Raw genomic sequence first — 12,320 nt, 5'->3', positions numbered from 1 at the left:
TACAGCAGCCATTCTTTCCTATAAGCAGGTAAAAAAAAAAAAAGAAAAAATTTTGTCCCAAAGCAGGATAGCTGTATGTTATGTGTAAATGCTCAGTTGGGTATATCCCCAGGTGACCTATGGAGCTACCAGTAGACTAGGATTCATTGTACTCAGCAGTGTTCAATTCATTGTAGGAAATATAGTTTACTGTGGCATGTAGTTTTGATATGTCGTTTACAGTAGAAAGTTGGCATTTTTACTTAGGGACAAAGGCAAAATCCATATTAAGTATCCACTTGAGCCATGAAGAGACACCAGATATCATCCGCTTGCAAGGTGACACTTTTGGACACAATATACTCATCCTGGTGTAAATGGTAACATTAATAAGGCTCTTCTTTGCCAGAAGAGCCAATTTAATGCCTATCTCCAGGGTATACATCAGGACTATCTCTTTTGTATATGCTGGAAGAAAGACTATTTTGGGGAAAATGCCTTTTATTTCCAGGAAAGCTAAGAAAAAGGGAGACTTTTGAGAGGAGGAGTGTTTATGCCTTTTTATTTCTCCTCAGTGGGTACCCCAAGCATGTGGGCACACGGGTGATGTGCAGCACAGGTACAGCAGCCATCTCTCAAGCAGCACTTTCCGTAACCTGGGTTAACATCTGGACCGGCAGCCATTTGGAATGAAGTGTTGAATCTCTGCTGCCCGCTGCAGCAGCATGGCACACACCAACGACCCTGGGGCACTCCTGCTGTGGAGGCTCCCACTGACACGTGAGCTGGGGACAAACAGAGGTTTATCCTCTTCCAATCGCCTGCAACTCATGTTGCAAGCTGAACTTGCTGGGTTTGCCACCGAAAACACAAAGCTTCCTCGGTATCTCCTGATGCATGTTTAAAAAAAGCAGCAAGGCCCCTCACACATGGTTCATGTTCTTATTATTTGCTTGAGTGTTTCTGATTTGTTGGGGGGAAGAAAAGACCCTTGATGTACGAAGTTGGGCTTAACTCCCCAGAGCCCAACTCTCCCAAGGTAACTCACTGCTTCAGGGTACTTTACCTTCGTGTGGGGCTGGGTCTTGATGGAGCCGTATTCATATTTCTTCTTTCCGCTGCCTTATTAATATCTGAAAAGAATAATCAACCCATCTGTTCAATGCTACGGAATAAAAACAAGATCATCAGCATATTTCAAATGAAAGCAATAACAAAAGAACAACAATGACAACCAGATGGTGTAAGAAAATCCATTCAGAAGACACACTGTCACTTGGGCAGTTTTTATTAAGTTATGGCAGTACATTGTCATGGTTTGGTAAGGAATGTCCTCAGTTTTCTACCTAACACACAATTTGTGTAAAACTGATTACGTCAATGTTTTAACACTTTGCCAAGTCCTAAACCTAACCCTTCCCCTCTCCCCCACCTCCAAAGGGGAAGATTGTTTTTTGAGGGGAGAAGGGTGGGAGAAAAATAAGGAGAGTGTTAACAAAACAAAACAAAAAGACTAAAGGCAAATAGTTCCATTTTATGGTACGAGCTGAACTCCATTGTCTTGAAACTTCCAATATTCCATGAAGCAGGGCCTCCTTTTAGCATGCCTTGTGTTGTATTCCATTGGATAGACTCTTCCAGAATGAGATGTGGGAAAGAAATGGATTAATTTTTTTCTAAACAAAGTATCTGACATGTTCACATCTATGACCCTCATAGATAAAGACCTGAGAGTAAGAACTGGCATTTGGTATAGAAGTGTTAGGTAATAAAACACTCCTCATAAGAAGTTTTCATTAGAGAAGCCTGACATATACATCTAGGTTGGGGAGAGAATCATACAAACTTATAGAAAAGCCAATTTGTGCAGTTAAAGACTGGTTACTAAAAACAAAACAAACTAGCTTTGTAAAAATTGAAGAGTAAAACACCATGTACTAATAAGAACTCATGAAATTTCTAAAGAAATGTACCAACCTACCGTATACCCAAAAGATAACCTGACAATTAATTTTATATAACTTAAATATATATAAATGCATTAAAACTTCATACTTTAGTTGAGAGAGAAATAAAACTGTTTCCTGCTGCAGTGTAGAGTTTTGTTGCTTGTTTCATATTAAGCAATTGATATATTTAATGACATTAAATGCTATTAAGCACTCATATAGAGTGCTTAAAAATAATAATTATGTATTTTCAAAATTCCAACCAAAGTCCTATCACATGAAAGACCAACAATAACAAAACACAACAAACAAACAAACTTAAGAGGGCTGGTGTAGACTTTACCCTGCTATACTGACTTCTGAGTTCCTGTTCTAGTGAGAACAATCTTCAATTCCATTTTAAACCAGAATTCTCTTTCCACTATGCCTAGAAGAATAGCTTTGAACAAAAATGAAGGTAACATAAATCTAAATAGCCAGAGAAGCATATTCTAAATTGCCTCTTGTTTTCAATTATGCAGACACAAGCTATAATCCCTCTATTTTTAAAAAATCAAAAAATATTTTCCATGTAGGACATGCCAGTAATATCTCACCATGGCTTTGGTACTGCATGTGGCACTTTCACAATTTACAGGTTCATTAACATCTGAATTACATGTAACAAATGATAGTCCTTATAGAAAATACCTAATTCTTTTATATATAATTGTGAAGAATATCAATTCAGGTTTAGAAGGGCCTACTGACCTAGTGCGCTCATTTACTTTGTACTGCTTTCTAATATAGGGTGACTGTGATTCAGAGAAATGTGATGCCTTTGATTATTTAAGTAGTTTTCAAAGTATCTCTGGAATACACCAGGGGTAGTGGTGGTGTAAAAATCTCTTTTAAATAAGTACCACATTTTCTAGCAGAGTTCCTAACATTATTAAATAGTCTTGTGAATAAAGAATACTCATCTAAACTCTGACTTGACCTAACTAACATTTAGGTGAGAATACAGAACATGTGGTATTACTTTAGTTGGTAAGTTTCTATTAATGCTATATTATAATTTGCCCTCATCATATGAAAAGGATTATTACACTGTATATATCTAGTTCTGTGAGTGCCTACACATAAGACTGAGGAGATAAAAGTAGTCATACATTATATACCTTTGGGGCAAAACTGGTTCCAGTTAGAATGAAGGAGGTAAGTATTTTACTTTGAAGTTGGGGAAATTATTTGCAATATTATTTAAAAATTCAAGATTATATCTTTAAACCATTTTAATTGTAATGTGCCTCCTATAACTATTTTCATTGAGTAGTCCAGAGCAGTTCTACTTGGATGGTGTGGCTTATGTTTCTTCTGCCAAAAGAGCTCTCTTAGACCATTTTTTTTTAAAGTTTAGGAGTTAGTAAAATTTTAGTATGGTGTGTCAAGTGTTTGTTTATTCACCCCCATTTAAGAGTTCCTTAAAGTTCCATCTTGGGTGAGATATGGATAAAATGAGACCTGGAAATTTTTTATAATCTCATTGCCATCCAAGAGGATTACTCAGGTTAGGATAGGGTTGTGGGAATTTTCAGTGAGAGTTAGGAAAGCAAAACTGTCAACACCACCAATCCCCACACATAAAAAATCCTAACATATGTGCACACAGAACTTTTGGAAAACCTGTTAGTTCAATAATCCAGGAATAATAGAGAAACAATCAAAAGTATAAATAACTTCAGGGTGCTGATCACAGTGTAGTAAAGATTTAGAGTCAAGAAAAAATACCTTGCCCCATCCTAATTTTTTTAAAATATATTTTTATTGATTTCAAAGAGGAAGGGAGAGGGAGAGAGAGAAATATTAACAACGAGAATCATCGATCCTACTGGAGATTGAGCCTGCAACCCAGGTATGTGCCCTGACCAGGAATCAAACCGTGACCTCCGGGTTCATTAGGTCTCTAGACTCAACCCCTGAGCCATGCCGGTCAGGCGCTCCATTCTAATTTTTTGTCACACAATTTGAAAACTCATCCATTGGAGGTTGGAAGTTCATTTCAACAAGTTTTCTCTTTGGAAATGCAAATATTGGAACTGGTAAAGAGAGCTTTTGTGTTAATTCTTGAATAAGATGATTTTTTCCCTAAATCCATATATATATATATTATACCAAAGAAATAGAAATAATGTTAATGTAAAGGAGAAGAGACCTTTCTGAACATTAGATGGGGAGCCATAATTGGAGAGAATTTAATCAAGAAGTTAGTGGAAATGTGGGACTCTCCAAGGATAGGTAGAATGATCCTCCTTCTCACGAAAAAGAGAAGAAATAGTGCTTTTTTTCTCCTCCTGCCATATTTTATCCCAGCCACATACTCTTAAGACCAAAAGTCAGTCTCAGTGTCTCTTCCACCGCAGCTTGGTTGCTACTTCTATACTTTGTTAGTTATATCAGCAATGTGGATGCCATTTAAAATCACCATTACCACAAGGTGCTTAACCTTGGCCAGAATATCTATAATTTCCAAGTGGTCTTCTGAAAACAGTTAAAAGCACCTTTCAAATAAGGATTTTTAAACAAGAAAAACAGTACCAACTAAAGGGATTTACATAAAAGAAAAAAATCCTAGAAAATAATTTAGAAAACATGGTGTTATACAGGAAATGGCAGAGCTGTTTTAAGGCATAAAAGAATGGGGTAAAGAACTCCCAAAGAAAGACACAATGCCTAATCTACAATTTTATTTTAGACTAATATGCCAGACAAGGTTCACACAATGGTCCTTGGATGTTATAAATAAATACACATTTCATTCACAGCACCAAGAATTGCTTTGCTCTATTTTTTAATTGTGCCATCATAAAATAACTTTTACCTTAAAACCAATTTTTATACTCCACACCAATGCAATGTAAACTATTCTGAACAAGTGCAGTATGAATCACAGTCACAGCACGTAGTGACAGTACTACTATTGGCTGTTGAATGAATCCAGAAACGTATACAATTTCAATAAGTAATTACAAATTAAATAAAACTCCCTAAAAGGCTTAGTTGAAAACCAGATACTACTAAATGGATAAAAATGCCACTTGAAAAACCATAATGACTTCTCAAACTATATTTATGAAGATGACTTTGATGGTATATTGTAACATCAGGGATATTATAATGAGCTATATTGTAACTATCAGGGATAAGAGAATGCTCTGCTTCATTAATATGTTTTTATTGATTTCAGAGAGAGAGAGAGGGAGACAGAGATAGAAAATCAATGATACGAGAGAATCATCAATCGGCTGCCTCTGCACATCCCCTACTGGGGATTAAGCCCGCAACCCACGCATATGCCCTTACCAGGAATCAAACCAGAATCAAATTGAACTGGAATAAAACCGAAATGGAATCGAACCGTGACATCTTGGTTCATGGGCTGACGCACAACCACTGAGTAACATTGGCCCAACAACCATTTTTAAACATACAGTTCAGTAGGGTTAAGTATATTCACACTGTTGTGCAACAGATCTCCAGAACTTTTCATCTTGCAAAACTAAAACACTCTATACGCATTAGACAACTCCCCATTCCCCTATCCTTATTTATATACATACTAGAGGCCCGGTGCACGAAATTTGTGCACAGGTAGGGTCCCTAGGCCTGGCCGGAGATCAGGGCCGATTGGGGCCTTCCAGCTGCCAGCCAGGGCCTTCCTTTGTTCTGTGCCGCCCCTGGTGGTCAGCGCACGTCATAGTGAGCGATTGAACTCCTGGTCTCCTGGTCGAACTCCCAAGGGAACACTTTGCATATTAGCCTTTTATATATAGATTCTCTTCATTCTCCACATTTCTTTAATGAAGATATATCAGCACTACCGGTAAGATGATTAAAAATCAGATTCTCAGACCCCATCTCAAACTTTTAGAATCTACAAAGAAGCCTAAAAATCTGTATTCTAACAAGTTTCTCAGATAATTCTTGGCAGGTATTTGGGAACTACTACTCTATTATCTATTTATCCCTTTAGTGCATACTAATATACCAATAACATATATACTTAGATCCTCCATTCACAAATCTCTCTAAACTCCTGTGTTCAAGGAGGAATAACTCATAATCTGTTACAAAAATATCACGACAATGGCTAACATCTGTAAAAGTTTAATCCCTGCAAACAGCACAGAAGGCATAATCACACAGCTACTTCCAAAGGAAATGGAATCATGAGCCCAAGTTTCCATAGTGCTAAAGGTAACAATAATGTCCAATTCTAAGGTCAGTTGTCCCCCCCACCCCGAACTTCTCTTCAATTATATTTGACCATTTAAAAGCCAAAAATTTAAGCTTCTTTTTCCAATTACCTAGCTATAAAATGGCAGAAAAAATATTAGCCACCGACCTTGCCACTTTTTGATAGCAGGTTATACACTTCTTTGGCTAATAATGGGCAAACTAGAGCTGTCAGTATTGTTTTGCTGGCAGGGGCCACAACATCTACTTCTTCTAAGGCATTTTGTTATATCTAAATGCAACTCTCTGCAAAAAGAGAAAAATGGCCACACATATAATTTTACATCCATAAGCAGACCATGGACTCTTGGTATTCACACTGTGAATTCAAACAGCTTTCTTTGTTCTCAAGAAAGTGAAAGCATTCTACTAAATGGAAAGAATTAAAAATATTAAAGACCAACAGAAATCCTAACTATTCTTATTATCTCTAGCTCAAATTATGAAGCCAAAACATTTTTATAGTTAAATTAAGGTCTTGTTTAAAACAAATCTATTAATGTAAACCCAACTACATACCAGTGAAAACTAATTTTCTGAAGTCCTAAATCAGGGGTTCTCAAACTTTAATGTACATAAAAAATCACAGGGCTGGGTTTTGAAAGACAGATTCCTTAGCCCCACCTCCAGAGACCAGTAAGGGGTAGGGAGCTGTATCTAAGGATCTGTATTTCCATTGAGCTGTTCAAGTGACTGATGATGTCCTAATGTAAGTTTCCCAAAGGCTGCAAAAGGTTCAGTTACATATAATCCTTAATTTTAAAAATGAACAAAAATCACGTTTTTTCCTATTTTTTTTCTCTTGGATGTCAAAAAGAACTTTAAGAGTTTAAAAATAAACTTCTTGTATCATTTCTGATCCAATTACAAAATTAAGTATACTCACTTAAAACCAAATTACTCATTATTTTTAATTGATCTGAGAGAGAGGAAGAAACATCAATGGACTGCCTCCTGCACACCCCCTACTGGGGATCAAGCCCACAACCCAGGCATGTGCCCTGATCGGGAATCAAACTGGGGACCGTTTGGTGCATGAATTACCCTCATCCAACTGGGCCACACTGGCCAGGGCAAAACCAAATTACTTATAATTTAAAGTTCTCCAAAGCTCATCCATTTGCTGCAGGATCAACCAAATCTTCAGTAACTCAATCATTCCAGATGAAAACCAGGGGACCACTCAAGATATTTTATAAAGTTAGTGTGACACTCCGCTCTCCAATGCAACTTCAGTTGCCCTGATCCTTGCCTAAAGCCATTGTTCTTTATAAAGGTCAACAATAATGTTGTTTTGAACATGAAATAAAGGAAAAGAGTCTCAGGGACTGAAAAAGTCCTAAATCTTTGAGGGGAATTACTTTCTTATCATAAAAGTAATTGGTCCAGTTGACTATTATCTTTATTTTTTTTAGTGATAGGATGAAGAATGAAAATGACCCTCCTTATAAATATTCATATCTGGTGGCAATAAAACCACCATTTAAAAAGCAGCAGGCATGCTGGTATTATATATTTAGCTGTCAGTGTACTTCATATTTCTCTAATGTGCTGCTGCTTCAGACAGTGGCCTTACCCTGATCCTTTCATTAAAGACTCTCATTAATGAAACTAACATAGGGGTAACTTTCTATTGGTACTACTCTACTAATTTCTTTAACTCTGCAAAAGCTGAATAGTCTAGACAAAACATGTATTTGTTCACAAGGCAAATCTTTTGGCACAAAAAACTAACTGAACTTTTTTTTTTTTTTTTTGCTAACTGAACTTTAAAAACACTTGTCTCAAAGACACATAGTAATCATTAGTAAACCATAGGTATATAGAGAAAATGAAGTGTAGCAAAAAGAGTAAGTTTTGGGAAATACTGGTACTTCAAGATGTTCCTGGGGGTATAGTGAGAGAAAGGCATCATGGTATCTTTCTCTCTTGGACATCTACATTGCATATGTTTAACATGTTATAAGCCCCTGAGAAGTTCTGGAGTAAGGACACCACTTTACCTCAACATGTCCCAATTTTGCTTGATCAGGAAATCTTTTATCTTCAATATGTGATCTGAGCAAGAAATCTAACCTTTCTGAGACATTATTTTCTCATATGCAAAAAAGATAATCATCTTGTCCTATCTCACAAGATGATTGACAGGAGCAAATGAGTTGGTATTTGTAAACCTGCTTCGTAAACTATATGCACTGCTAGTTATATGTTATCATTACCATTAAGAGTAATAATGAGTTTAGAAATAGACATTTCATTCTTCCTGGAAGTCAAAAACAAAAATTGCTGAAGGGATTACAATATTAAATATATTTCCTCCAAAGGTTTTCCATTCTTAAAAGCACAACTAAATTTTAGTAATTCTCACAGTAGTAACAAGCCATACAAAGGTACTGCCATCTGCAGGCCATAGAGATGGAATGCTTGCAATGGTTATTTAAAATGAAACCATTAGGCACTTTCTCATCAGACTTCTAAAGCCTTTCCAAAAGATGTTTATTCTTAGCTTTTGAGCACAGGTAGATGAGGCTCCATTTGCTGAAGTTCTGAAACTGAGTCAAGTAAAAAAAATTATCATTTCTTCTCTACACAGAACTGCTGCTTAGAAATGTGAAGAAAATTACCTTAGCCTTATGTAATTTCTACATTGTGCTCATACCAAAGTAATCCCAAGAAATATGGATTTTTTTTTTACACAGCCCAAGGAAAAAATCTTTGAGTAGCCTGAGCTGACTTTTCAGAGTAACCTTTTCATAAATTAAAGTGAATGTGCTTGTTCTCACACAAAAACAGAGGTTATGAACAGGCTACAAATAGAACAGACTGTTAGCTTGTTAATTTGTCAACGCCTCCCTTAAACGTGAGGTGTTTACAGGCACGGGACATTGGGTAACCTGCACCCAGAAAAATTCCTTCCCCTGGGCCTTGTAGTATGGTTTCTCCGGCACATTCTATCAGGAATCACTGTTTCTATGTTTTAGGTTAAAAGATTTTTGTCAGAGGTTTCAAAGAATATCTGGAGCTAAAAGACAGGCAAAGAAACCAGGATGAAGGAAGAATCTGATCTTAGCACACAGTCAAGTGATCTCCAATACCCACAATGCAATGCTTGGGCTTTACTGGTTTGAAAAAGTCACCACTGAAAGTTAGTTTTCACACCCAGACTGATCAATTAAAAAAACATTAAATCTTGAGCTGTCAATACCCCAAACTGCTCCATCCGCGTCTGCAGAAACAGCTTTTTATGAACTGTCAGGTGCCCACCACACCACCACGCTACAAGGCACACCGCATGCACCTGGGCGGAGAGCTCCTGCATCCCTCCTATCATTTTAAGTCAATAATGAGAACACTTTACAACCAGCACGTTTATGATATGAATTACCATCCCCAAAGGTCCTGGGGGCATTTCAGACTCTGCTATGCCTCAGGGGAACATTCTGTGCACAGAGGAAAGGTCAGAACAACTAACCCCATACTCCTAGGGCAGCGCTTCCCAAAGCGTGGAATGCAGAATAATTGCAGCAGGAACAAGGACGCACTGTTTATTTTAATAGACAGGTATTTATTTTTTTTTTTTTGAGCATTAGAAAGAGAACTGACTTCCATGATACGGTTGTGACATACGTTTCCACCCTAAACAAATATATGCAAGAAGGGGGAAGAAGGAGAGTCAGTGTAAAGGGAAAAAAATGGACATTTGGTAAAATAAACAGCAGTATAGATGGTACCCGGACATAAAGGTGCAACGCGAGGGCCTGGAATTTGGGGAACGCCGTCCTAAGAAAAAGGCCCTGGCGGGTGGTCCCGGTGTGGAAAGTCACGAGGCAGGAGAGCCAGCAGGCTGGGGTGCTGGCTCTGCCGCTACCTCCGGGGTCACCTCGGCATAGTTTCTTTCCCGGTTCTCGGGGCTCGTGGCCCGCGTTATAAGACAAACAGACTGCTGTCACACGACAAGGAGACGCCTGGAGGATGCTGTCAAGGGGCCGCGAGGCGGGCGATCCCGGGCACCGCGGGGTTCGCCGCCCGGCGCTGTACACCACGGAGAACGCCGGGTTCGAATCCCGACTGCGCCACCGTCTCGCGGATGACCCGCAGGCGAGCGATTTCACCATTTTGGGAAGCAGGCCGAGATGTGCATCCCTATCCTACAGAGAAGCCTGGGGGCTACTGTCGGCGATTCGCGCGCAGACAGGCGGCTGCAGTGCGGCGCCGCGGGACCCGAGCCCACCACGGGCCTCCCGGAATGGCCGGGCCTGGGCCGCACGAGCGCCAGAGGCCGCGCCCCGCACCGGGCATGCGCAGCCCCGCGCGCACCCAGAGGGAGCCGCGGCTGCGGTGGCGCGTCAAGCAGGCCCTCCAGGCTCAGCCTCCCCCTCCGGCCCGGGTCCGCCTCCACTGCCTGCCCGTCAGTCCCATGCCTCGGCGGACGGCCACCGCTCCCCGGCACTCACCGCTACCAGCACGGCGGACTCCCCGATGCTCCTTCGCCTCAGGCCCGCCGCCGCCGCAGCCTCCGCCTCAGCCCACCTGCCCGCCGTAGGACAAAGGCGCCACCAACCGACCGGCGCGGGCACGAGGCAATGGCGGTTGGGGCGGAGAGTGGGGGCCAGAGGGCGCGCACGCAGCGACAGGCGCGGCAATGTCGCAAAAGCGCGTGGGTTTACGGTAGGGCTGAGTTGGGACATGGATTTTATTCAGCTCTGAGGGCAGTTGAGAGCGCTAGCGGTTGCTTAGTAACGGCGTCCCCAGCCGGATCTTCCCACCCCAAAGGGCTCCGCCATTCTTCTAATTTTCAGAGAGCCTTCTTTCTTTGTGAAAATAGGTCATATAAACCCTAAAATACTTTGATTTAGTTTTGCATAAAACTGAAAGAAAACCAAAACACCTTAGAAGTCTGTGTGTGTGTGTGTATATATACACTGAGTGGCTAGATTATTATGACCGCCTGACGTTTGTAGGCAAATTAGCCGTACACTGCATCGTCTGGGATATGGAAACCGAAGACCTGTTTGAACACCTTTGATGTCTGCAGTTACCAGGATAAAACGTCTCCAATTCGCACAGGAACACAAGGATTGGACAGTCCAGCATTGGAAAAGAGTCATGTGGTCCGATGAATCACGTTTCCAGTTGCATCATGCAGATGGCAGAGTGAGAATTTGGCGAAAACAGCATGAAAGCATGCACTCCACATGCATGAGTACAAACCTTTGAGCTGGTGGGGGCAGTGTTATGGTTTGGGGCATGTTTTCCTGGCATGATTTGGGCCCTTTAATTTGTGTGGAACAACGTCTGAATAGCACAACATACCTAAGTGTCGTTGCTGATCAAGTTCATCCTATCATGTTGATGGCGTATCCCAATGGAGATGGCTTCTTCCAACAAGACAATGCGCCATGCCATGGTGCTTGTATTGTGCAGGAGTGGTTTCAAGAACATGAGGGAGACTTTACCTTGCTTAGGTGGCCCCACAATCACCAGATCTCAATCCAATTGAGCATTTGTGGGACGAAGTTAAAAGAGCCATCAGGCAGCTGGTTCCACAACCATCAAATCTCACAGAATTGGACGGTGCTATTCATCAGGCATGGTGTCAGATTCCTTGCATCACCTTTCAACATCTCGTGAAGTCAATGCCAAGAAGAATCACTGCAGTATTGAAGGCAAAAGGTGGCCAAACGAAGTACTGATGGTGATGGGGTGGTCATAATAACCTGGCCACTTATTGTATATATATATGTATGTGTGTGTGTATATATATATACACACTTATTGTATATATATGTATGTGTGTGTGTGTGTATATATATATATGTATATACACAGTGGCCCAGTGCACGAATTCGTGCACATGGAAAGGAAATTAATTAGAAGAAATATTTTGATATCGCTATTCGCCCTTTCTCTATAATAGAAGTGTCAACCAAATTCATGATCAACAATGACAGATCGAAACCCATGCGTGCAATTGGTGCCAGGGAGAGCTGTATATGTATCGCATGCATGAATCAACTTAGCCTTTTATATATATAGAATAAACTTGCTTAATTAGACCTGCTTTCTGATTTAGCTAAACTTTTTCCAGCCCAGTGAAGCACCCCAACTTCTCTTTCA

The 12,320-nt window shown here is 40.2% G+C and overlaps 1 protein-coding gene across 3 annotated transcripts in view; it reads right to left on the bottom strand.

Moving 5' to 3' along the window:
* Window positions 1-10,816, bottom strand: part of NCOA5 (nuclear receptor coactivator 5) — a 29,166-nt gene extending 18,350 nt beyond the window's left edge. The window contains exons 1-2 of one of the 3 annotated variants that reach the window (XM_006091355.3): window positions 10,658-10,816; window positions 1,046-1,112 (exon numbers count right to left, since the gene is read on the bottom strand). In XM_006091355.3, coding sequence (XP_006091417.1) covers window positions 1,046-1,083 — 38 coding nt within the window. In that variant the 5' untranslated portion in view covers window positions 1,084-1,112; window positions 10,658-10,816. The remainder of the gene's footprint in view (window positions 1-1,045; window positions 1,113-10,657) is intronic. The other 2 variants (XM_023756195.1, XM_023756194.1) reach the window with 2 other exon arrangements.
* Between the last annotated feature and the right edge of the window lie 1,504 nt (window positions 10,817-12,320).

Source organism: Myotis lucifugus, unplaced genomic scaffold (assembly GCF_000147115.1).
Source record: "Myotis lucifugus unplaced genomic scaffold, Myoluc2.0 scaffold_90, whole genome shotgun sequence".
Taxonomy (NCBI): Eukaryota; Metazoa; Chordata; class Mammalia; order Chiroptera; family Vespertilionidae; genus Myotis; species Myotis lucifugus.
The sequence above is the reverse complement of the archived record's forward strand: the minus strand, read 5'-3'. Positions and strand labels throughout refer to the sequence as shown.